Here is a 25,140-nt window from a genome sequence, read left to right on the forward strand (position 1 = left end):
TAGAGACTAAACTTTTAGGGAACGAAGTAAACAAGGCCTTAGTTCCGTGAACAGACACGGCGGGATGGATGCAGCCGTTAGGGCATGGCAAAAGCTCAGAGATAATCAGTTCTATGAACAGACACGGCGGGATGGATGCAGCGTGCTCCACCACGATTGCATTGAGGTGAAGCCACAGTACCATACATAATGATGGGAACATAAGCACACGTCGCCTTAATATAACTTCATAGTTCAGACGCTATGGGACTCCACAGCAAGCAACTTAGGCGTCCGAATATTGTACAACTCGCGTTCAAAAGAATTAGGGTACAATCAGATTCAGAGTGGGGAACCAAATATCTATCCATTCTCAGAACAAGGATGAACAAAAATGGAGCGCAGAAATTCTGGCTCAACATCTAATCCTTCCAATGCGCGCATCCAGTGGATCCTCCAGGAGTCCAGGGCTTAGCAGGAGTCAAACCAAGGTATTCAAAGAATTACAGGTACCTCTCATCAGGGCGATGGAGCTGCGGCTACGCTCTGAGAACACACCAAACCAAATCAATTCAGATAGCTGTTCAACGGGCCTGCTTGTTAGTCAGATCGAAGGCTGGTCATGACACTTTGACCGTGGAGCAGATCTTCAGGAACTCGTCGATCTTGGAGGAGTACACGTGGGGGAAGCTCCGGTAGTGGTCGACGTGGGGCGACGAGACAAAGTTGTGGGCGAACACGCTGCGCCCTAGGGATCTCTGCGAGTCCATGAAGCTCTCCACACACTCCGCCGGTATGACTCGGTCGGCTGAGCTGTAAAGGTAGAACTGGGGGCAGGAAGGCTGCTTCTCCGAAAGAACCGAGAGAGTCCTGCACAGTCGCCTGTACATGATCAGCAGGCAAGCAACAGTATCAGATAACAGAATGGCCTACAGTAGTAGATCCGTGGAAAAAGAAGATAAGGTGTACAATAATGCGGACGAAGAAAGGGAAGAAAAGAACACCATGAGTTTGACTTAGGTCTTGTTTGGATCTGAAAAGCTAATAGTTACTCCTAAGAACACCATGAGATAGGGTGAATCTAAACAGCCCAGATAATAGATCAACCAACTGTTAGGTGGCCACCTAGCAAAAAATTATCTCATTAGCTGCGCAAACCTAGCTAGTAGCAGCAAATTAGTAGTCAATTAACCGAAATGCCCTCCCACCAACTGATAAGGGCCTGTTTGGTTCCTTTAGTCCGCGGACTAAAGTTTAGTCCCTGGACTAAAGTTTAGTCCGGACCCTGTTTGGTTCCAGGGACTCAAGTCCATTAATGCAGTTGTATAAAGACAATATTACCCCTGTTGAGATGAAGATATTACAGCTGCTGGCCACGGGTGGGATGGGGAGTAACGAGGGGCAGGATTGTCTCCAGAACACTTTAGTCCAGTTTAGTCACCCCCTCATGGACTAGAGGACTAAACCCTTTAGTCCAAATTTTAGTCCATGTGTTTGGTATTTTAGGGACTAAAAGTGAGCATTTTAGTCCACATTTTAGTTTAGTCCATGGAACCAAACAGGCCCTAAGTATTTTAGCTAGGAAACAGTAGAAAACATTTTTTTTGGGTAAAACAACACTTCAACCACCTATTAGCTAGTGGAACCCAACCACCTCGCAGCTAATAGTTAGCCAGTTAAATAGCTGGGAGTTATTAGCTGCTAATGTATTCAAACACCCCCTAACACAAAGAATAGCCCTCTCTCTGTTGCTAGTCTTCTATCATTCTTTTGACAACATTTCTTATTGCCCCTTTGGCCTTTTTGATATTTGTTTCAACAATTGATACACACTTGTTCTCTTAAAAACAAAACTTCTGGGTTTTGGTATGGTGAGTCTTCTGAGGATTTGAGATCGCATTTAAATATTCCCCCACAAACACCCACCCACCCCGGCGCGTTCCCACCCAAAAAGAAAATAACTAATATAGTTGATGAGTGCTGGCTGGCAGTTCATGGCACTTAAGCAGAGCAGTGATTGAGAACGGTAATTGCACTTACTTGTTTACATCAGGTACATAAAGAACAATCTCAAAGAATTTCTGCAGAGTTGACAGAAGAAAGCATTCACCCCATGAAGGTTGTGTCACATTAGAGCTAACTTTGTTCAAGGTGCCATTTACAATAGGCCCATCAAGAGATTCAGCTGTAGGTTCTGTCATGGAACTACTTTTCTTTAACATTGCAGCAGAGAACCCAGCCGCCCAGACCTGAGTTTAACATAAAAATGAGAACTTCCAGGCAAACAAGCTTAATTGCATAGAATGAAACCATAGGCAACCACAATACTGGATACAAAAATGACCAAGATAGAAAATATCTACTTGTTAATATATGGAGGACCTTGGAACATTTTCACCTAGCAAGTTAAAACTCTATTGTAATTGTATACTTGATCCAGTAAGAAAAAACAGACAGGTACACGAACCTCTGGTCTTATCTCTAGAACTGGTGCAGAGTCTACAATACATCCTCTTATTCTCTCAGTTAGGTCAGCTCTTGATTGTAGATTCTCCAATACAGCACCATAGCTGGAAAGAAAGCAAAAAATAATTGTTTTACTATGATTTGAAGTAAGACATCCATGACTAGATTCAGAAATCAGAATATTCACCGAACTACCCCAAAATGAAGTAATAATAATGAAAAACAATGAGCTCGATTGAGAAATACAAGGACAGAATTTGCTATGTGTGGATGTAGTTCAGCGCAACAGGTATGGCTAGATGTGTTTCAGAATAAGAAAAACAATGACAAAAAGTCCATAACACAGTTGACGCATAACAGATCACCATAAAGAAAAATGTGCACAAAGTAACAATGAGAGCATTGCCAGAGAATCAGAACTGTGGCATCAATATCATGCAGTCTTCTCATTGCCAGTTAACCACTAATGCTCACCCTAACCATTTGTCCTACTCCTATGTTACCACTGGGAGTGGAAACACATCCCTTGGAGAACCACAAGGAGATTAATTATACAACACACCAAAGACACGATGAAGATTTTCTCCTAGGCATGCTGACACAACGACTTTTAGTTTTCCAACTAGAATTGGATGTGCAGTAGCGTGCTAAATGCTCCCATCGACCTCGTGGTATCTTGGGCGAGGATATACCTACTGAATCGTGAAAATTCTATCCATCAATCTTATGTATACCAAACTAAAGTTTCATAACAACAACGTGTCACACGACAAACTAGAGTCCCCATGTCAGTGTGCAATCGAATGAGGAACGCATGCACGCGTCTCTGAAGTGCCATACGAACTAACTATCCGCTTTCGGACATTCCAATTTATAACCGAATCATCCACACTAGAACTAAAGCGCTTCAGGAGAAGCGAGGGGGTTCGACTTCGATTCCTTACGCGAGCCATCCGGTGTTGCTGAAGGTGTGGAAGAGGAGCGTGCGACGCCGGTCGGTGTCGCACCAGGCGGCGATCTCCTCGGAGAGGTCGGCGACCCTGCGCTCGACGCGGCGTCCGAGGTCGAGGCCAACGAGCTCGCGCACGGGCACGACGAACCGCACCGCGCCGACCCCGCGCTCGCGGTAGAGGTCGGCGTAGCGGCGCAGGTGCTTCTGGCGCGCGCCGAGCCACCCGAGCAGCACGACCAGCGTGGCGCCCCCCGCGGCACCGCCGCCGCCGGCGAGCGGCGAGGCCGCGGAGTCGCCTGGGGGCGGGTCCCATTCGATGAAGGGCTCGGAGTCGGGCGGCAGGAGGTCGAATGGCACGGAGCCCGGCGGCGCGCCGCCGGAGGGGACGGAGAGCGAGGCCGCGGCGGGGCAGGCGAGGCTGGCCCGGCCGCGGAATGGCGCGGGGTGGCGCGGCGGGAAGGAGAGCGACGCGGACACCGGGACCGGGACGCGCCTCAACGCGGCGCGCCGGTGCCCCGCGGCAGCGGCCGTGACGGCCGCGGCGAGGATGCGGGCGGAGGCCGCCGCCATGGAGACGTGTAGTGAAAGCGGCGGCGAAGTGGCGAAGACGACGAAGAACAGAAATGAGACCGGGGTGTTTATGACGGCGACGGGAAGGCCTTGGGGTCACTGACGCGCGGGGCCCACGCTACATCGGCGTCAGGTACGCTGGATCCCGCGTGGGAGAACGGTTGGGAGCACACATGGCCGCAGTTAATTCGGGAGTGAAATGTGGATACGCTGACCTGTGGGCCGGGAGAACAGGAGGGCTTCCACGTTTCGTGTGCTGGACGTGCGCTAGGATGATCCGAGAGTTTCCACTTGCCTCGCCTCGCTTGGCCGAGCAAGCCTTTGCCTTGCCAGGCTGGGCGAGCCAATTTGGCTCTTCCACAACGGCAAGGCAAAACCTTGTCTGTACAGACTACGAGCCAAGTTGGCTTAAGAACCAAACACAAGCTTACATCTTATTTCGCATCTAGCAAAGTAACACCGGGACTAGCAAAGAATCCAAGCAGCCCAAAATATAACCAAGGATTTAGAGTACATCCAAGTGTGTTTTACTATCTGTGTTACTTCGTACGTCTAGTCGGGAGAAAATTTCCTTCTCTGTACTTTTATTTTTCTTCTTTCATTAATTAACACGTTATATATATATATATATATATATATATATATATATATATATATATATATATATATATATATATATATATATATATATATATTATGTTTACGACAACTAATAGTACCATGCTCTGGTTGCACCTAAGGAACGAAGACGACGATGTCACTGTGGCATCATCAAGACATCAACCTTTGCCATCCTCTTCACACATGGGTTTAGAATTTAGATATACCTAGAGTGGCGAGATCTCTAGCGATAGCTGACAAAGTCAAAGTCTAACTTGAGCATGCAAGAAACATGCCGTCATTAAACCCATGGGCAAAGCTATATGTACGATAGTCAGTGATGAAGTCTAATTTTTCATCATATATGCACATCTATGATCTAAGTTCATGCACCCTTTTTAATTTATTATAGTTTCGCTATTGATTAAACCTATGGTTTAGCTAAATCATTGGCCCGAACCCAGAATACAATCGGGTACATCAGGGACGTAGCCAGCGGTGGGGCTAGGGGGGCTTCAGCCCCCCCTACCCATCCTGAGCACGTGGAGTTTTTCTAAGTCCTCTCTTAAAATTTTATGCATACATGTATTAGGTAGGAGGGGCTAAGGTTAAGAGAAGATAAAAAAACCTCTATTTTTTTGTTCAGCCCCTCCTAAATTTTTTTCTGGCTTCGTCACTGGGGTACATCATGCGATAGAAAAGCATGTCCTATCTGATATAACGCGCTTATCCTAGCAAGTTCATGAGCTACTTTGTTACATTTCCTAGGGACATGATCAACTTTCGAGGACATAAAATCGTCCAATAACAACTCCTTCAACTCGTGTATTAAGCCACACAATACTGCGAGATGATGGTTGAGTGAATGTAAAGCGGACTCCACCTGTAGAGCATCAGTTTCCAAGATAATTCTTTGTATTCCTTAGTCACGAGCAGCTTTTATTTTATGCCTTGAGTGCAAGCCAGGATTTCAGTGTGCATAGCATTGTAAGCCATGTTCGACACATTTGGCAATAGTTTCTTGTTGTTAGGAAACCTTAGAACCCGGTGGCAGACAGTATTTCGCTCTAGCACTGACTTGTGAGACACTGTTATGTTGCCAAGGCAGTTGAGTTGAGACTCTAATTGTCCGTATTACTATTCCTTTATTAATTTTTCCCATTTGGATGTGTAGTTTGTAGCCACATTTCTGTTTCCTTTATACAAATAATAATGTCGAAAAAGGAAAAACCTATTCAAATCCAACATTGCAAAAACCACTCTATCCATATAACCATTTTAGGTTCAGAAATTAGTGATACTGTATTTGTTTAAAAATAGATAGAATAAATGCTGTGGGACATCCACGTTCGGCCGAGTCAAGATTCAGAATGGGTGCAATATCCCAACGACAGATCAAATTCAGATCTGCATTCGTCTAGGCGGGGACTTATATTAGCATTCGAGGACACGATGGAATGGATGGAATGTGTCATGTGCAGTGCAGGAGACCAGGAGAGAAAACATCCGGCGAGCGGCGAGACACTAGAAGGCAATGGCGTCCTAGGCTACTTGGAACATGGTCGTGCTGCCCCAGCAGCAGGTTGGCACCCATGGACAGAAACAGAGCGGAATGAATGGCAATCGCCACAGCACGAGCACAGTTACACCAGCACAACACGAGCACAAACAATTGCGGCACGGTATCAGCCACAGCTTATTAAAACTGCTAAAAATTTGATATCGGGTAGAGCTTATTAAAAACTGCTAAAAGAAAGCTCTAGTTGATCCAAACAGCTCAACTTATAGTCTATAATACTCCCTCTGTTCCAAATTATGTTGCTTTTTGGTACATTGAATTTGCTATGTATCTAGATATAACGCATGTCTAGATATATAGTAAATTTGATGTTAAAAAAAAAAACCAAAGCGACTTATAATTTGGACGGAAAGAGTAGCTTTTAGTCCGTTTTCAGTTATCTAACCATCCAGCTAATACAAAGCTATTAGATGACTCCCTCAAGCTATTGCAGTTTATAAAAAGTTTAGCCGATCAAACCAGAGCAAAAAAAAAAAAAAACACTTCAGGCGCAATGGTATGCACGTCGAGCTGGCCTCCAAAACCAAAACGTTATGTTTGCATCACATGATAAATAACCAGTCCAAACTCAAGCAACTGTTCGTCGGAGAGACCAACACAAAGTTTTTTTTTGGAAGCAAAGAGTACACAGGAGTCAACACAATAATAATTTTCTAAAGAAGCAGTTCTAGTCTTTGGGAACTCGGAATGCAGTGTAAGGGTGGGTTCATAATATGAGGCCCCTAATCCCAGGCCTAGATGTCCATGGGTGCAGCAGCATCTTCTGAGCCCCTCTCCTCCTCCTGCATGGAAGAGGCCTCCGCGGGCACCTCCTCGGCGACCTCCATGGAGTCGATAAGTTCTTGGATCCTTGCCGCGCCAATCATCTCGAATGGCTCAATGGTGCCATCGTCCTTCCTGCCGACAATGGCCACTGTGCAGTTGGAGCTGGACAGCTTCTCGCCTTGCAGCGTCTCCTTTATGGCGGAGAGGGCATCCTTGATGAGCTGCTCAGGCGTGTAGTCCTTGTAGCCCTGGAACCTGCGCTCGAGGAAAGTCTTGGCGGCTTGAGAGCGAGAACCGATGGCGAATGCCTGGTACTCAAAGTAGTTCCCACTGGGGCAGTTGTAATACAGATGAGCTCCTGACTCATCCAGTCCAGCAACAAGGAGGCCAACACCATAGGGCCTCTTCCATGACCGCTGTGTGCAAACCTGCAACAGAATTAAAAAGGGTCAATACTCATCCACCTAAAATGGAAGAGCATGCATGAACATAAGAACATATTGATTCTTGGTTCCCCTTAAGATAGACTTCGAAGTAATCAAGATGCCTATATCTTATCTGGACCATCTTAGACTACAAAAATGACCAAAACTGAACAGACAATGAGACAATTATGGGAAGGACAGAGCTAAGCCTAAACTGGAAGTGAAGTATAATAATCAAGACACTACATATTATATGTTTACACGAGTATGATCAGAATCGAGTGGAGGACGTGCAACAAATGAGAGAGAGATATATCAATGAACCGACATTAAGTATCCTTCCACAAAATGTGGACATGATACACAGTGCGAGACCACTCAGTAGTACACCCCCACACCAATACTACGTTGGTGTGCTGAGCATAACAAAGGGGTTTCTGAAAGTGATAAGTTGATTCAGCTGATCATCTCCTTAGGATTCATAATTCACAACAAGCATGTTTGTAGAAAGAACATGCATAGACCATCCGGTGAAATTACCAAAATAAAAGCATGGCTATCAGGACAACAAGCATGGTAGATGCAGCACTGATCTGGCATCAAGAATCCTGTTCCAAAGTGCAGATCCAATACTGGGCACAACTTCGCATTACAATAGCTAAAACAGATATGATTTTCTTTTTTGCTGAGAGCTCTGCTGGGTAAACTACTCTACTACAGCTATAACATGCTAAAAAGGGACGTACCCAGTGCAGAGAGCTCCCGCTCTGCGGGGTCTGGGGAAGGGTGTCCGTGGCAAGCCTTACCCTCGCCTGTGCAATGCGAGGAGACCGCGACTCGAACCCAGGACCTTCCGGTCACAGGCGGTAAGACTCTACAGCTATAACATGCTAGCCTTAGCTAATTATCTAGCTCATTCACTTTCGATGACAAGCTTTACTCAGTTCTTAGAATTGTCCTAGTTTTTTTAGAACACATGAATCAGAGAGAATCAGACTTGATCTTCCACAAGAGACTCTTGCCATTGGGGGTAGCCCAACTCCACTCTTCTTGAGGACGGATTTTCGAGCTGGTACAACCTAATCGTCCTTAGAAAGCTAGTTTCATTAGGTTATTCCAAACACCTAGCCCAGCAGAATAACGCTACCCTAACCCTAAGATCCAAATGTACACCAGTATGGAAGCACCACCCAACTCCAAGTCAATACTATCTCTGATGTAGCAGCTTTAAGCTTAAGGGAGTGAATCACAAAATCATATGGAGACAGTAGTACATTTCAAAGAAAACATCAGAATTAATTTGCTAGCTGCTGATGATTCCAGGTCATGGACTCATGGAAACATAGCGAGCCTTCATAGCTCACAAGGCTTTGCTCTTTAGTCATTATAAGAGGTCCAAATAGTTACACACATGGCAGAAGTTCGCTCATTATAACAAAGCTCAATGGTATGGCAAATAACTAAAAGTGCAATGACATGCGACTAAACAGGCAAATGCAAGCAGGTTCAGCATAGTTTGTTATTTGTGACAACAACAACAACAACAAAGCCTTTAAGTCCCAAACAAGTTGGGGTAGGTTAGAGTTGAAACCCAGCAGAAGCAATCAAGGTTCAGGCACGTGAATAGTTGTTTTCCAAGCACTCCTATCTAAGGCTAAGTCTTTGGGTATATTCCATCCTTTCAAGTCTCCTTTTATTGCAGTTTGTTATTTGTGAACAAGTGAAAAAAAGATGGGAAGGCAAAATCAAGAATCTAGTGAAACATAACAGAGAGCATGCTCATAAATAGCTATTGATGGAATTGGATTCTTCTATACAAAGAAGACAACTATGTCAATGGCATTATTACACACACATGTAGCACAGTAGAACCCTTTTGGACATACGCATACAGTTTGAGAATAAGGATTAGAAAGAAAACCATAACAGATCCTAGACGAACACAAACTTCTTTCCAAGCATTAACAAAGTAACAATGGAAGAATAAGACAACGATAAGAAATAGAACAGCTCCTGCTTGTCTCCAGTGAACCAAATATACCAAATTATCAATTCACAGTCAGAATCATGGTTCTTAATCCTTGAATCAACGACATAGCCAGTTTATGTGCTATGTGTAAAATCAACTTTGCTGAATTTCTGACAGGATCTAATTATGGAAAAGAAAAAAAGGTGTAGCTAAAGAATCACGGTCAATTGGCCTTCAATTAAAAGCCTACCAAGTGTCTCCAAGTTCAACTAAGCGTCGGTGTTTCACAAGTGGCGGTAACATCGAAAAAGCAAATTCAACAACCACCCTTTTCTGCAGCACTACTTCAGCAGTACTTTTCCGCGAACGAATAGTGTTTTCCTCTCGCAACAAATCAGCATAAGCCAAATTTCAGCGAAACGAATAGGGCCAACATTTGCAAAGGCTAATACCACACCTATTTAATATCTGCAGTTAGATATAAGCACATCTCAACCTGAAATTCTAAACACACACAAGACCATATTTAGCTAACGTCCTCAACTACAATCAGAATAGCATGTCAACTACATCAGGTGAAGATTAGGAGAGAGAAGCTCAGACTTCAGACTTGTGGAGGACGGAGACCTTCAGTATAACAGTGCGGACTAAGGGCAAGCCAGTAGGAAAACTATATATTACCGTAAGATTCTAATAAATCGCATCAGCAGAACACCCTAAACGGCCAGACTCCAATCGCAGATCAGACAAACAATCACCGAACTGAAGCACAGATCCTGACTCGTACAGCGACTCAAACCATGGGAATTCTAATGTTCCACTCTGCCCGCGGGCTCGTAAGAGAGGAGATCGGGATCACGGGAGGGAGAGGAAGGGGAGTCTGAGATGCGAAAGGAGACGTACGGACCTGCGCCTTGTCGGCGAGCTTGAGCGCGAGCCTGGAGATGGGGAGCGGCGCCTCGTAGACGAAGGAGTGGTTGATGCACTCGTTGCGGAGGAAGCGCGAGAGGACGCGTCCGTCGGCGGTGAGGCCGGCGAGCGCGACCCCGGCGTGCTCAGCGACGCGGAACACCTTCCGCTGGTAGGAGGAGAGCTCGGAGGCCGGCTTGTTGACGGCGGCGAGGACGGCGTGGGTGCGGGAACAGAGCCCGACGCAGGCGGAGCCCTGCTTGACGGCCTCCATGGCGTACTCCACCTGGAACAGCCGCCCCTGGGGGCTCCATGTGGTCACGTCGGTGTCGTACTGGTTGCGGAACATCTTCGAGTCTCCCTTCTTCCTCCGTCAACCTGCTCGATTCGAGGATCCCCGAGTGCGCTGGCCGGCGGGCGAGTGTAGGTAGGGTTTGGGGATCTCTTGGGCTCGCGTGCGATTTTGGTGGCAGCGGCGAGGGCGTCGGCCTTCGTCTTCTTCTCAAAGATGGGAGTGGGGGAAGAAAGAAAAGGATGGGGCCCGCGTGGCAGTGGGAGGAAGAAAAGACTTTTGCGGCTGGGAGACGGGCTTCTTTTCTTTTCCTCCAAGGAAAAGGATGCGCTTATCTGGGCCGTTTGAGCCGCTGGAATTCGATTGGGCCTAATTGTTTTATGGCCCGTGGCGACCGCGACAACCGAGGCGACCGCCGCCGCCCTACGCCAGGTGGCCAGGCCTTCGCCGGCGACGAGCGCCAACTTCTTCTCCCTGTGCGAACCGAGCACCCGAAACCCTAACATAAGCTATTTCACTATTTGTATTCGAATCTGATCTAGTTACATTACAAGTTTATAGGACTACATGCCTGCTAGCTTCGTTTTTTTTTCGTTTTTTTTTTTGCAAAAAATATTGGGTGTACATGTGTACACCCATGGTACTGGCCCGCCCCCTCGTGATCAGTATTCAGTTCCACAGTCCATCCGTGTGAAGTTTCTAAAGATAATTTTGTAACCCCCACCTCTGGTTCATGCAAATCTTTTGAAGTTTTTTTAGCTGCTTGTATCGAACTTGAATGCTTGGTTTCAGTTTATTGCCATCTTTGCGCCACCAGTGCTTTTACCAATCTTATTGTTCTTGTATTGGCACGCCTTGATTCCAATGTAATTCAGTTTAGCCCAAATTGGTCACATTGTGCTGCCTTGTGTGTTGATTTCTGCTGATTCCAGTGTTCTGCTGGCTGCTGTTTTTGAGGGGGGAAAAAGATCAATGGAGGCAACGTTAGCATTCTCCCAGGACCCCCCAGGACATCCCACCAATTTCGATCATTTGTGCGACAAAGGTTGTGGGTCTACCCCTAACCGTTGATCCTAGTCTTTGCTGGTTCGGCACCCAACTTACGGTCTGCTTCTGGGTAAGTTCTTGCTCCTCTTCTCAGCAATATGGCTTTTTGTAGAGGCAACGGGAGGGAGAGGATCCCCACCTGGTTTACTTTCATTCAGTCCAAAAGAACCTATTATATGTTTTACAATATTTGATCTCTGCAATATGTATTTTGTCTCTTAAAAATTGTCTCTTTAGGACAGTTCATATGGGTGGGGATGCTGCCAAAGGCAACCCCGAGTTGTTGCATGAAAATAAAGATGGTTGATTCACTGTTGGTTGTACACAATTTATAGCAGCAACAGCTATCGTGTTTCCAACCAGATCGGGGTTGTTATCCTCAGGAGTATATCTAACTTGATTTCTAGTTTGATATTCTCTCAGTTTCAAAAAAAAAAAGGTTTCCTATTCTATGTACCCGTTTTATGTGAGTCTGCAACTGTGTAATGTCAGTCTCTGATAATGTATGTCTCAATATGTTATTAATTGAGCGCAATCTGTTTTATTTAATTCCATTTCATTTATTTATATTTGGTTTGAATCATCTGGGAGATTATATAATTTCTCATATATTTTTTTTGTGGTTGTGTACAGAGAATCACTCCATGGTGTCAACCCAATCCTCCACTACATTGCCAGAACTGCATCATTACCCTGCTTCTCTGGGCAGAATGATATTGAGTTTGGACATGTATGTTGTCATCAACTCCTTGTCAACAAGTTACTTATTGTCTCGATTGCTTCTAGTATATTCTAAATTCTTGCCGTTAATAAACTTGCAGGTTATTGAATGGCTTGAATATGCCCCCACCTTCCTTTCAGGTTCTGAGTTTGAAAATGCCGGCTCATTTGTTGATGGATACTTGGCCTCCCGGACCTTTCTGGTTGGTTATGGCCTGACAATTGCTGACATGCAATTGGGTCAAATCTTGCTGGTAACTTATGGGTTTTGATCACCATTCATCTTTCAGACTGGTTCCAGGCGTTGTAATGTTTAGCTTGTTGCGTCATTTTTCTTCAGGGATTGGTCAACGGTGGGACAGTCTAAGGAAATCAGAGAAATACCAAAATCTCGTCCGCTGGTTCTACCTCAGGAAGATCTATCGGCGCTGGAGCTGCTCTTCACAGAGGAAGAGGTGTGGTCGGTCATTGTTGACATGCCAAATGATAAGGCGCCCGGGCCTGATGGGCTTACGGGGCTGTTCTATAAGAAGACGTGGGAGATTATCAAGGGGGATATTATGAATGCCTTCTGGTCTCTGGACTCTAGGAGCTTCAACCACTTGAATGACGCTTACATGATACTCCTCAAAAAGAAAGAGCACCCGGCAGAAATCAGAGACTACCGCCCCATCAGCCTCATCCACAGTTTCAGCAAACTGATTACCAAGTGCCTTGCAAAGAGGCTGGCTGCTATTCTAGACAGGCTGGTAATGTGCAACCAAAGCGCTTTCATCAAGGGACGACGTATTCATGACAACTTCCGGCAAGTTCAGATTGCTTGCAAAGCCCTCCACGCAAGACAGTGGCCAACCATTTTACTCAAAATCGACATTGCCAAGGCATTTGACACCGTGTCATGGCTCTTGGAGATACTCCAGCACATGGGCTTTGGCCAACGCTGGACAAATTGGATCTCCATAATCCTATCCACGGCCAGCACAAAAATTTTGCTAAATGGCAAGCCAGGGAGAAGAATATGCCATGTCCGCGGTCTCCGCCAAGGCGATCCACTCTCACCGATGTTGTTTATCTTGACCATGGAGGTCCTCAATCGATTTCTGTTGTGGACTGAGCAGCAGCTACTGCTGACACCATTGCACCCAAGTGTGGAGACCAGGGTGAGTTTGTATGCAGGACGATTTGGTGCTCTTCGTCAACCCAAACGCCCGCGATCTCCAAACCATCAAGGCAGTACTGATGATCTTTGGCCTAGCGTCTGGACTATTCGCCAACCTCGACAAGAGCGTCGCAACACCTGCTGCATTGCTCCGACGCCGACGTCACTCGCAGTGCGTGACATCCTCTCCTGCCGGATCGAGGATTTCCCATGCCGCTACCTGGGGGGTGCCTCTTTCTGTTCGAAGACTCAAGCGCTCGGATGAGCAGCCCCTCATTGACAAAGTCGCCGCAAGGATTCCAAAATGGAAAGGAAATCTGCTCAATGTTGCTGGGCGCTCGGCACTGGTCAAGGCGACGATGTCATCTATCTCAACCCACTTGTCGATTGTGTCGTGCTTGTCTGCTTGGGCAGTGGAGTCCATCGACAAGCTTTGACGCGCCTTCCTCTGTCTGGTGTCGATACTGTTATTGGCGGCCGTTGCAAGGTAGCGTGGGAGGTCGTCTGCCGCCCACGAGACCTTGGGGGACTTGGCATTGCTGACCTGCGGCGTGCCGGGATTGCGCTGCGGGTACGTTGGGAGTGGCAGGCGCGGACTGAGCAGCACCCGTCCTTACGTTCCCATGAGCGATTGGTGCTCGCAGTGTTTCAAGCGGCGACGGTGTTCACTTTGGGGAACGGCGAGTCCACTTTCTTCTGGACCGATCGGTGGCTCCAAGGCTCCTCCATTGAATCCTTCACCCCGGCGCTCTTCGCGGCTGTGGGCGTCAGGAGAAAAAAGGCGACGGTGGCGGAGGCGCTTCATCAAAATGCTTGGATCAGGCATATCACAGGTCCGCTTACCATGCGGGTGCTTCTTGAATTCGACCGACTGTGTGACATGTTGGAAGGGGTGCAGTTGTCGTCTGAACCCGACACTTTCACCTGGAGCCTGACCGCTTACCACAGCTATTCTGCGGCGTCAGCTTACGACGCGATGTTTCTCGGCTCCTCGAGACCTCTTGGGGCCAAACAGATTTGGAAGACCTCGGCTCCCCCAAGGGTCAAGTTTTTCCTTTGGTTGGTTATGCACGGCAGATGTTGGACGGCGGACAGGAGGTACCGCCATGGCTTGCAAGATTCAAATACTTGCATCTTCTGTGATCAGGACGCTGAAACAATAGAGCACATCCTGCTTGGCTGCACCTTCAGCCGTGAGGTGTGGGATTCATGGCTCAGAAGACTACATCTGCATGATGTTGTGGTGGTGCGGCAAGAACGGGTGATGGCGTGGTGGCTGCAATGCAGGAAACGAATCCCAAAACCTGTCCGCAGAGGTTTCGACTCCCTCTTCTTCCTCATTGGGTGGATGCTGTGGAAAGAGCGCAGCGCGAGGACCTTCAATAGGATCTCAACATCGGCAGCCCAGTTGGAGGTGTTGATACAGCAAGAGATTGACGAGTGGTGCCTCACCGGCTACAAGCAGCTAAGGTCGTTAATGGCGCTCCAGTGATCCCACTGTAGTCGCGAAAAACTTTTAGTATGTAATCACATCCGTGCGCTGTTGGGGAAGAGGATCCCGGTAAGGATTACCGTGGCCTCTCTTCGATGTAACAAAAACTCTTCTCTGCTTAATGAAATAATCGCGAAAAAAAAAAATCTCCTGCACCAAGCCTCAAGGAAAAGGTACATTATTCTATGGATCCATCAGCTCCAGAAGACGATCTCCCGGGTGCAAAAGTTGGGCAAGTATGCCTTCGTTTGCCGCAGAACCTAGCGGGTACCTCCATATTGGTCATGCAAAGGCTGCACTACTGAACAAGTACTTTGCTGAAAGATATCAAGGGCACCTGATAGTTCGACCCCTCAAAAGAAAGCAATGAGTTTGTCGAGAACATTCTGAAAGATATTCAGACATTGGGGATCAAATATGATTCTGTCACATACACATCTGATTATTTTCCAAAGCTAATGGAAATGGTTGAAAGTTTGATTAAGCAGGGCAAAGCATATGTTGATGACACACCTATGGTTCAAATGAAGAAAGATAGGGAGGCTCGTATTGAATCGAGGTGCAGAAATAATACAGTGGAGGAAAATCTGTCATTATGGAAAGAGATGGTTAATGGAACTGAAAGGGGCATGCAGTGCTGTGTGAGGGGTAAACTTGACATGCAGGATCCTAACAAGACACTCAGGGACCCTGCTTACTACCGCTGTAATATTGATCGTCACCATCGTGTTGGTTCAAAGTACAAGGTCTATCCAACATATGACTTTGCTTGCCCATTTTTGGATGCATTGGAAGGAGTGACACATGCTCTTCGTTCCGGTGAATACCATGACAGGAAAGCACAATATTATTGAATTCTTCAAGACATGGGCTTAAGGAGAGTAGAAATTTTTGAATTCAGCCGATTATATATGGTTTACACTCTTCTCAGCAAGCGAAACCTTCTTTGGTTTGTACAAAACAAGGTCGAAGGTTGGACCGACCCTCGGTTTCCAACTGTTCAAGGCATAGCACGTAAGGGATTAAAGGTTGAGGCGTTGATACAATTTATACTCCAGCAGGTACAGTAATGTGCTAATATGCTTGTCGGGTATCGATATTAGGGATACTCCAAAGCAAGAAAGTTAGCGTTCATCCCTAACTTCTCCGGATGGCTCGAGACGTATTAAAAGGTCTCGCTCGACCCAAGGCCGCGGGCTCCGTCTCGCTCGACCTCAAGACCACGGGCTCCGTCTCGTCCGACCCCTTGGGTGCGGGCTCCGCCTCGCCCGACCCTAAGGACGCGGTTTTTGTCTCGCCCGACCCCAAGGACGCGGGTTCCGTCTCGCCCGACCCCTTGGGTGCGGGCTCTGCCTCGCCCAAGGTCGCAGGCTCCGTCTCACCGGACCTCGAGGACACGGGTTTCGTCTTGTCCGACGGGGACCTATACCGCCGCCAACCACTCCAGGTCAAAGCGTATGGGTCTGGGTCAAAACTCTGACGCCAGGGAAGAGGCTGACATGCCTCGATGTAATCCGTGGCCATGACGGGCCATACCTGGGGATTCACATCAAGAACAGTGTCGAACGTGCCGGTGTTGTTCTGCCTAATCCTCGTACGGACGCTGACAGGTGCGTCAGTTCACCACGACGTCCGCCGGAATGGAGTGGAATGCCATGACCGGCAGACGACGCCTGCGCATGGTGCCAGTGACGAACAGGGCCACGACATGGAGTCGTCCCTGTTGGCATCTACAGGATCAACGGGACCCGCATGAAGGAGAAGAAGGACCCAGCAACCATGGAAGCCTTATTCTCTCTTTCTCGTCCTTCTCCTTTTTCTCCTCCGTAATCCGTGCTTTCCCTTCGCCTATAAAAGGGGAAGCAGGGCGCTCCACGCTTAGAAAACAAAAAAACACAAGAGCACGACACGAGCACACGGATGAGCGGCAATTGAGCTCTCAGCACCCGTTCACTCCTTCCACCAGAGACTTAGGGACCTTTTCTCTCTCTCGCCTATTTGTAACCTCTGCTGCAAACCAAGTGCCGGTAACACGAGCAGTAAGCGAACTGGACGTAGGGACGTTCCGCCCGAACCAGTATAAACCCTTGTGTACTCCGATCACACCATCTGAGCCAGACGCGCAAATACAAATTTACTCGTCGGTGGTCAAAAAACACCAACAATGCTCATGCTTTATGTTCGTATTTCCTATATGTTTATTTAATCCTAATTTCATATCTATTTTGTTTGTTAAAGGGTGCTTAAAAAAATGTGAATCTTATGGAGTGGGATAAACTCCGGACAATCAACAACAAAATAATTGATCCAGTATGTGCAAGGCATCTGTGCTAAAAGAGCAGCGTGTCATCGTTACTCTTACTAATGGTCCAGAGAAGCCATTTGTTCAAATTTTACCAAGGCATAAGAAACGTGACGGTGCTGGAAAGAAGGCTACAACCTTCGCCAATAGAATTTGGCTAGATTATGGTGATGCAAGCTGCCATTAACAAGGGTGAGGAAGTAACCATAATGGACTGGGGGAATGCTATCGTTGAAGAGATCAAGATGGACAGTGGAGTAATTACTGAATTAGTTGGAGAACTACGTCTTGAGGGCTCTGTGAAGACAACAAAATTGAAGATCACATGGCTAGCAGATGTAGAGGAGCTAGTCCCCCTCACATTGGTTGAATGCGATTATCTTATCAACAAGAAAAAGGTAATTTCTGCTTTCTCAACCCGTTGCTTTTATATGTTCTGTACTGGCACTGTGATGCTGAAAGATATACATTTCGTGCATGATTGTCCATGTTTCATGACTGGTTTGTACAACATTATATATGAGACATTGACAGGTTATAACGTGATTTCTCTATTGTCTTATACAATGAAGACCGAACTGAATCAAATCGCATGTTGATTTTCCATGGAATTTTGTTTTCTATAGATATGCAGCAAAACTGCATTTTTGTTCACAAAGTTCCTTTCCCCTCAATTCCTGCTTAATGTTGGAGTAATGCTGCAAGAAAATGTAAGTTGATTGAGATGAATGCATTGTCTGCCTCCAGATTAAAGACTTAGGAAGAAGATTCCTTGTTAAATTTTTGGATCGCTTGTTATGTTTTTATTAGTTAGACAGACTCCCTGTTCTTTGACGAACTAATGTTGATTTTGGTGGCCTCTGCCAGCTAAAGAAGGAAGGTTTAAACAAGAAAGGTGATGACTTCAAAGATCATCTCAACCCTTGCATTCGACGAGACATCCCCAGCGCTTGGAGACACGAGCATGAGGAACCTCAAGCGTGGAGAGATCATACAGATCGAGAGGAAAGGATACTACTGCTGTGATGCCCCGTTTATGAGGCCGTCGAAACCGGTGGTCCTTTTTGCAACCCCAGATGGTTCAGAAGCAGTCCTCGCTGAACCAGGCAGCAGCATGACCACTGGTGGCGGCACATGGAATTCCTCGAGTGAGATAGCAAGACTCTTTTGCTTCGGATATTTAACATGTTTTATCTAAGTATTAATAATAACTGAATGTATATACTATCGTGGACGGGTATATGTTGCTGTGATGAGTAAAAGTGCTCACCCCAAGGTTAGGACTTAGGAGTAGGATGACTGAGTTGGAGTTTTTTTTCCCCCTCGAACAAGTGGGAAAACTGCGTATGATTGTGTTTTTTTTGGAGGGAGTCTTGTTGAACATGTTTCTTTTGAAACTTTGCCTCGTCTGTGGTCGCTTGGCCCGTCCCCATACCCGCCAAATATTGTAGTCGAAGTTTTTGTAGTCTGAAATGAAATCTTCGGGGGCTTCTCAAGTTGCTAGAGTTGATCGCCACGATCCCCACTTTAAGTGGCAAATAACGAATGAGACTCTGAATCAGGCCTGGAAGCCGTCGTTGTTGTAAGGTCCTGTTAGATCAGCTAGAGTTTATTGAATACTACCAAAACAAGCTCTGTCTAATCCAAACAACTCAATTTATAGTCTACTTCATACTTTACACTAGTCCATTTTCGACTATCCAATCACTACTACTAGTTCACTCTTTCTAGTTATTACTACATCTTATAAAAAGTTTAGCCGATCTAAATGGGGCCTAAATTGATGCTTGGATATAAATGAGAGATTGGAAACAAGATAAATGATTCAATTCTTTTATTGATCTTATTTGTTACATATAATATACATAGTGAAATAGTGAATGGACACGAGAAACTAAGCTTAGCGTGTTTGTTTCCACAATCTCTAGAACTTCCTCCGTCCTAAATTATAAGTCGTTTTAGCTTTGTTTGTCTGTTCTCACAATCTCTACTACTCCCTCTGCTTTAAATTGTAAATTGTTTTAGCTTTGTTTATCTTTTCCCACAATCTCCAGCACTCCCTATGTTTGAAATTTTAATTCGTTTTAGCTTTGCTTTTAATCAAACTTCTGTAGTTTTTGACTGAGTTTATTGAAAATGTATAAACATCTATAACATCAAACTAGATTCATTAGGTACAACATGGCATATATTTCGATGGTGTATCTGTTTGACATTGTAGAATATTAGGGCAGCTCCAACAACCGTTCTAAGAGCTACCTCATAAATTATTTTATTCAATAAGGAGTGAGAATGATAAACGAGCCTTTTATAAAGAGCTAAGCTCATAAACTTTGGAATGATCAATGTGTCCATGCTTACACTTTTTCCATACTAGCATGTTATAGGTTACTTCATTTTTTCATTTTTTAGCATATATATAAGCTAGAAAGTTGACTTCATATGAAATCGGGCACCGGATGCTCTCCAATTTTTTTAAAACAAGCACATTTGGTCCTCTAGGTGGTTTAATATTTTCTAAAAATAATTAAATCTAGCTTAATAGTTTATATTAAATCAGATAATTATGAAACCAGTATCATTTTTTTCTAATAGAAAATATAAACCAACTTTGAAATCGACTAGAGGATCAAATTAGTTCGGTTTCAACAGTGAGGGTGTCCAGTCCCGTTTGTACTTCATGATTGAAAATCAGGCTAACCTGCAGGTTCAAAAAAGTAGTTTCTATATACCTTGTTAAAGTCTGACTTTGATTTATGGAAAAATTAAGACGATTTATAATTTGAAACAAAGTGAGTACTCCCTTCGATCAAGAGTACAAGTCACTTTAATATTTTTTTTGGTACATCCATTCAAAATGACTTATAATTTAGAACGGAGCGAGTCCTAAATTAGAGGACAAAATCTTTCAAATTCACGTGTATATCTAATCCATCGATAGATTTCCTAGAATGATGATAACCGGATCGATGCAGTAGTAGAAGCAGCAGTACAAGTCTACATCATCAGATTCAGATGAATGCTATCACATTATGAGATGCTGTTAATTACATAAGCAGCAGAACAGAAGAATGTTCTGTCAGAACAGAATTGGAACGGACGGCGCAGCTGCGACTTTGCCAGAAATAGCTAGTGGGGACGACACCTCACGACGGCGGGGAGCTTGCAATCTCCTGAGACAGGCAGGCACAGGCCCGCCATGCATTCGTCACCCAAGCAGCTTGCAATCGTCAGCCACCCTTCTTCTTCCTCCCTCCTCCCTCCTCCCTCGCCTTCTCTCCGCCCTCCTCCGCAATCTCCTGGTCGAGGCCGCCGTCGTCTCCGAGGTAATAAACTCGTCGCATCGATCGCATCGCTCGATCTCGCTTCGATACATATATTAATAGCTTCCTGTTCGTAACATTTCCTGAATAATTAGCACGTTGTTCTTGGACATCGGATAGAAGTCCTGCAATCGAATCGTTCAAGAAAATTCTGGCTTCGAGTTCTTGTTCCGACTCTCTAGGAACGAGCTTATGAACACATATTGATTGATTGGTTGATCACTTGATCTAATCCGCAGAAAAAAAAAAGATATCTGGTCTGAAAATCTTCTGTTGGTGCCTCCATCTCCAATCTCCATGCATGTATCTTATCTCGCCGCGCGCCATTAATGGACGTGTGTTGATGATGAATCGCTCAGGCCGGTGGTGCTAGCAGCAGGGAGGCGCTCGGCCCGTCCGTAGCAGCCGCCGCCGCCGCCGCAAGACGTCGGACAGCGCGCAAGGACGCCACGCTACCACAGACTCCAAATAAATGTCCTCCGCCGCAGCCGTGGCGCCCGGGGCCGCCGCCGCCGCGACGGACGGCGGCGCCGAGGGCGCGGCAGCAGCGCTGTCGGCGTCGGCGTCGCGCACGTCGTCGCTGCGTCACCGCGCGATGAGCGCGTCGTCCAAGCTTCTCCGGAGCTCGCTGAGCCGCAAGTCGATGGGCCGGCGCAGCAGCAAGGTGATGTCGGTGTCGATCGAGGACGTGCGCGACGCGGAGGAGATGAAGCAAGTGGACGCGTTCCGGCAGACGCTGGTGCTGGAGGAGCTCCTCCCCGCCCGGCACGACGACTACCACATGATGCTCCGGTTCCTCCGCGCGCGCAAGTTCGACATCGACAAGTCGAAGCAGATGTGGTCGGACATGCTGCAGTGGCGCAAGGAGTTCGGCGCCGACACCATCATCGACGACTTCGTGTTCGAGGAGATGGACCAGGTGCTGGAGCACTACCCGCAGGGCCACCACGGCGTGGACAAGGACGGCCGGCCGGTGTACATGGAGAAGCTCGGGCAGATCGACACCACCAAGCTGCTGCAGGTCACCAGCATGGACCGCTACGTGCAGTACCACGTGAGGGAGTTCGAGCGCGCCTTCGCCGTCAAGTTCCCCGCTTGCTCCATCTCCGCCAAGAAGCACATCGACCAGAGCACCACCATCCTCGACGTCTCCGGCGTGGTCCGTTAGAGAGCACCACCATCCATCCATTGCTTGCTGCCTTGCTGCTTGCTGGTTGCTTCTTCTTCTTATCCATGGCTTGTGCTATTGCCCAGGGGTACAAGAACTTCAACAAGGCCGCCAGGGACCTCATCGGACGCCTCCAGAAGATCGATGGAGACAACTACCCTGAGGTCTTGACACAACTACACACGCCCAACGATTATAACAAAAATTGTTCGTGGAATCAATTGCAAATTTGCAATGTTCTGCTACTAGTGCTACATTGGTGATTTCAAATCGGTGATATGCAGACGCTGTGCCGGATGTTCATCATCAACGCAGGGCAGGGGTTCAGGCTGCTCTGGAACACCGTCAAGTCGTTCCTCGACCCCAAGACCACAGCCAAGATCCATGTAACCGACCGATCGCCTCATCAGAAGCCTTGGTTGCACTTGATCAGGGCTGCATTTGCAATCGATCACATGTCATGACGTTTTCTAACCCCCTGCTCTGCTCTGATGGTGCAGGTCCTTGGCAACAAGTACCAGAGCAAGCTCCTGGAAGTGATTGATGCCAGGTTTGCTGAACAAACTGAACAGAACTCAACTTAACTCCCTGCTCAAGTTTCTGAACCCTTTAGTTTACACCTCTCCAACTTGCAGTTGGCTTTGTGTTGCTGAGTATAGCAAACAGACCAGCATGATGCACATATCACAGTAATAGTCTCACTTGTGTTGCTGTGCTTGACTCTTGTGATGTGTGTGCAGCGAGTTGCCTGAGTTCCTCGGCGGCACTTGCAACTGCGAAGGCGGCTGTATGCGCTCCGACAAAGGGCCATGGAAGGACCCTGAAATCCTCAAGGTTCTAGACTACTTTGCTGGATATACCTTGTCTAAAATTTTTACTTCAGTCATGTACTGAACTAGCTCTCAAACTGCCTTGATGAAGTTGGAAAGAAAAAAACAGTAGTCTGAACATTTCTTATTTGGTATGATGCTGTTCCTGGTTCTTCAGATGGTCCAATGCGGCATGGGGAGGTGCGGGATGAACAGCGCGGACCCTCGTGACGCCGACGAGAAGCTCATCACCGAGGACGAAATAGTGTCCGTTCCCAAGGTGTTTGTCAATTGTCATGGCACCAACTCACACAATCTTGTTTCAAAAAAAAAATCACACAATCTTGCAGCTCTGAAGTCTGAACAACAATCAGCAACGCGCAGAACGTTGTGGCTTGCTCATTGACACCGCTTTCCTTTTTTCATGTGTGCGCGTTTCCGATCCACTGCAGAAGCAAGACTCCATGCGTCGCAGCACCGTGGATTCTCCCAAGGTGGCGCGCGAGAAGATTGAGCACCCGCAGATGTCTCCCCTCCATGAGATGAAAACCGCCAACGACCCGGCTCCTCCTGCCAAGGATAGTAGTTTCGACGGCGGCCTGTTCCCGGGCGTGGACAGGGGGGGCATGGACTTCAACTGGAGCGGCGAGGTGAGCGAGGAGAAGCTGCAGATCGCGCGAGACATGTACGCGCAGCTGCCGGACGCGTACAAGCAGGGGGACGCGGGGGACCGGCAGGTGGTGTCGGGGTTCATGGCGCTGGTGATGGGCGTGGTGGCCATGTTCCGGGTGGGCAAGATCGCGCCGAAGCGGGCCATGGACGCCGCCATGGGCATCGCCACCATGGAGGCGATGGCCAAGAAGACGCGGCAGATGCAGATGCAGCAGCAGCTGGGCGGGCCCGACACCGTGGTGGTGTCGGCGGCGCAGTACCAGGCGCTGGTCAAGCGCCTGGACGACCTGGAAGGGAAGGTGGCGGCGCTCGCGGCGAAGCCACCCGAGGTGCCGCCCGAGCTGGAGGAGTCGCTCAAGGCCGCCGCCGCCCGCGTCGAGGCGCTCGAGACGGAGCTCGACGCCACCAAGAAGCTCCTGGAGACGTCGAATGGCCAGCAGGAGGAGGTCCTCGCGTACATCGAAAAGAAGAAGAAGAAGCGAGGGATGGTAAGTGATGCTCTTGCTTGCTAATGCTACCAGTCCAGTCATTCCAGTGTGTTTCTGAATCTGATTTTGGCGTTGGCGGGCAGCGCCATGCCTTGACTGCCACGTACTCTGCGGTTTATCTGAGCTGATTTCATTAAAGTTTTGCTTCCAACAGCAGAACCCGTTCCGCTGGTGACGCGCCAGGGAAGAAGGCAAGGACGAAGAAGGGCGATGGCGCGGTGCATGATCCAGTGACCAGGTGGCCCTGGGGAGTGAATTGGAGCCCAATATGCATCCTAGAGTTCGAATTCGTGTTCGTGTCCGTGTGACTTTGTTACCTGTGTGTGTCTGTCTGTGTTCCCCTCGTACACTTATATATACGGAGTATGATACAAGAAATAGAATGGATACATAGTATAGTGAAAAAATTACTGTACACAAGAAACAGGGGACCTGTCTCTGAATATGATCCCCATGACCTTGCAGGCAGCACACAAAAAAATGTGTACTTTCTCCTTCCCAAAAGAAATGTACAAGCTTAAAATGATTTCACTTCTCTAGAAATGAGATTTACACTTATTTTAAAGCGGAGGGAAGTATATCGCAAAGCTTTCTCTATGGAAAGCATAATTTCTAAAAGCCCATGTAAAGAAAAAAAAAGAGGAATAGTGTCGATACTCAAATTTGGCCAAGGCCAATTTTAAGAGGCCTGTGATGCTTTGGCCCAACCTAAGGAGAACTTTATAAAGCGGCATAATAATAATAATACATTGGTTTTTCAACGAGATAAGACCACTACTACTCCCTATAAAATAGGCAATACATGACCAACTGAGATTCAACAATCTAATCATCTTTTTACATCTACAGCTCCTTTATGTCATCTTTCAAACCTATGTTGCTATTCATCACTTAATTAACGATCAAGGATGGCTTGCCAGTCGACCTAGGACAACCCAGCGACATCCTTGTCCCCATGGGGTCCCTCCCGGCCAAACGACATCCTTGCCCCCATGTGGTCCCTCTCGCGACATCCTTGCCCCCCATGGGTCTCTCCTGGCCAAGAGCTTCGACGGTTCTTTTGCTAGTTTGCTCAGAAACTTGTCGTTCTTCGTCATGCAAGCATGATTAGGTTACCCTTTGCTAGCTTGCCCGGATACTAGCCGTCCTTCGCCACGTAAGCGCGATACCTATCCTTTGATGGTTTGCTCGTAAACCTCTCCAGTTCTTCACCACGTAAGTGTGATCCTCGTTGCACGGATCCTCGTTGCACTCTTCGGTCCGAGGCGGCCCGGACGATCAAGCCCTGGCTAGTTTGTGATCCGGGATCAATCTAGCATAAACAAATAGAATGCTCTAACATTTTGAACCCTATATGGATTAGGAAAATAGGGCCTTTGAAATGCATGAATCGTACGTATATCATAACAATCAGTTTATTTTATGGAAAAAAACAGAGACAAAACACTGAAATT

The 25,140-nt window shown here is 47.0% G+C and overlaps 3 protein-coding genes and 1 pseudogene across 7 annotated transcripts; 2 read left to right on the plus strand and 2 right to left on the minus strand.

The window, feature by feature from the left end:
- Window positions 1-250: 250 nt before the first annotated feature.
- Window positions 251-4,080, minus strand: LOC136475616 (uncharacterized). 3 transcript variants are annotated; one of them, XM_066473142.1, is made up of 5 exons: window positions 3,390-4,080; window positions 2,447-2,549; window positions 2,020-2,228; window positions 984-1,104; window positions 724-861 (listed from the first exon to the last, which is right to left on the minus strand). In XM_066473142.1, the coding sequence occupies exons 1-4, from the start codon at window positions 3,965-3,967 to the stop codon at window positions 996-998; spliced, it is 999 nt and encodes a 332-aa protein (XP_066329239.1). In that variant the 5' UTR covers window positions 3,968-4,080; the 3' UTR covers window positions 724-861; window positions 984-995. The 3 variants fall into 3 exon arrangements, with proteins under 3 accessions (XP_066329237.1, XP_066329236.1, XP_066329239.1); XM_066473140.1 differs by lacking the exon at window positions 984-1,104 and having other exon boundaries at window positions 251-849; window positions 3,390-4,040; XM_066473139.1 differs by lacking the exon at window positions 984-1,104 and having other exon boundaries at window positions 251-861; window positions 3,390-4,027.
- A 2,577-nt stretch (window positions 4,081-6,657) lies between these two features.
- Window positions 6,658-10,736, minus strand: LOC136475617 (proteasome subunit alpha type-1-like). The gene is made up of 2 exons (XM_066473143.1): window positions 10,213-10,736; window positions 6,658-7,339 (listed from the first exon to the last, which is right to left on the minus strand). The coding sequence occupies exons 1-2, from the start codon at window positions 10,561-10,563 to the stop codon at window positions 6,881-6,883; spliced, it is 810 nt and encodes a 269-aa protein (XP_066329240.1). The 5' UTR covers window positions 10,564-10,736; the 3' UTR covers window positions 6,658-6,880.
- A 742-nt stretch (window positions 10,737-11,478) lies between these two features.
- Window positions 11,479-18,424, plus strand: LOC136468509 (glutamate--tRNA ligase, cytoplasmic-like; annotated as a pseudogene).
- A 1,745-nt stretch (window positions 18,425-20,169) lies between these two features.
- On the plus strand, window positions 20,170-24,148 carry LOC136475619 (phosphatidylinositol/phosphatidylcholine transfer protein SFH12-like). Of its 3 annotated transcripts, none has more exons than XM_066473145.1 (9): window positions 20,170-20,552; window positions 20,909-21,708; window positions 21,804-21,881; window positions 22,002-22,103; window positions 22,218-22,267; window positions 22,458-22,551; window positions 22,705-22,806; window positions 22,979-23,686; window positions 23,826-24,148. In XM_066473145.1, exons 2-9 carry the CDS (start codon window positions 21,022-21,024, stop codon window positions 23,859-23,861), a joined length of 1,857 nt encoding a protein of 618 aa, XP_066329242.1. In that variant the 5' UTR covers window positions 20,170-20,552; window positions 20,909-21,021; the 3' UTR covers window positions 23,862-24,148. The 3 variants fall into 3 exon arrangements, with proteins under 3 accessions (XP_066329242.1, XP_066329244.1, XP_066329243.1); XM_066473147.1 differs by having other exon boundaries at window positions 23,844-24,148; XM_066473146.1 differs by having other exon boundaries at window positions 20,171-20,552; window positions 23,841-24,148.
- Window positions 24,149-25,140: the final 992 nt, after the last annotated feature.

The sequence above is a fragment of the Miscanthus floridulus genome, chromosome 8 (assembly GCF_019320115.1).
Source record: "Miscanthus floridulus cultivar M001 chromosome 8, ASM1932011v1, whole genome shotgun sequence".
In the NCBI taxonomy this organism is placed as follows: domain Eukaryota; kingdom Viridiplantae; phylum Streptophyta; class Magnoliopsida; order Poales; family Poaceae; genus Miscanthus; species Miscanthus floridulus.

Bases quoted from the DNA above. Each gene is read 5' to 3' on its own strand.
- LOC136475619 (XM_066473145.1), top strand. From the start codon at position 21,022: ATGTCCTCCGCCGCAGCCGTGGCGCCCGGGGCCGCCGCCGCCGCGACG. The intron at 21,882-22,001 runs GTCTTGACACAA...GGTGATATGCAG, and splicing joins ATGGAGACAACTACCCTGAG to ACGCTGTGCCGGATGTTCAT. The intron at 22,552-22,704 runs GTTCTAGACTAC...CTGGTTCTTCAG, and splicing joins AGGACCCTGAAATCCTCAAG to ATGGTCCAATGCGGCATGGG.
- LOC136475617 (XM_066473143.1), bottom strand. From the start codon at position 10,563: ATGTTCCGCAACCAGTACGACACCGACGTGACCACATGGAGCCCCCAG. The intron at 7,340-10,212 runs GTCCGTACGTCT...ATTCTGTTGCAG, and splicing joins AGCTCGCCGACAAGGCGCAG to GTTTGCACACAGCGGTCATG.
- LOC136475616 (XM_066473139.1), bottom strand. From the start codon at position 3,967: ATGGCGGCGGCCTCCGCCCGCATCCTCGCCGCGGCCGTCACGGCCGCT. The intron at 2,550-3,389 runs GTAAGGAATCGA...CTTTCTTTCCAG, and splicing joins AGCAACACCGGATGGCTCGC to CTATGGTGCTGTATTGGAGA. The intron at 862-2,019 runs GTAAGTGCAATT...GATCATGTACAG, and splicing joins TATGTACCTGATGTAAACAA to GCGACTGTGCAGGACTCTCT.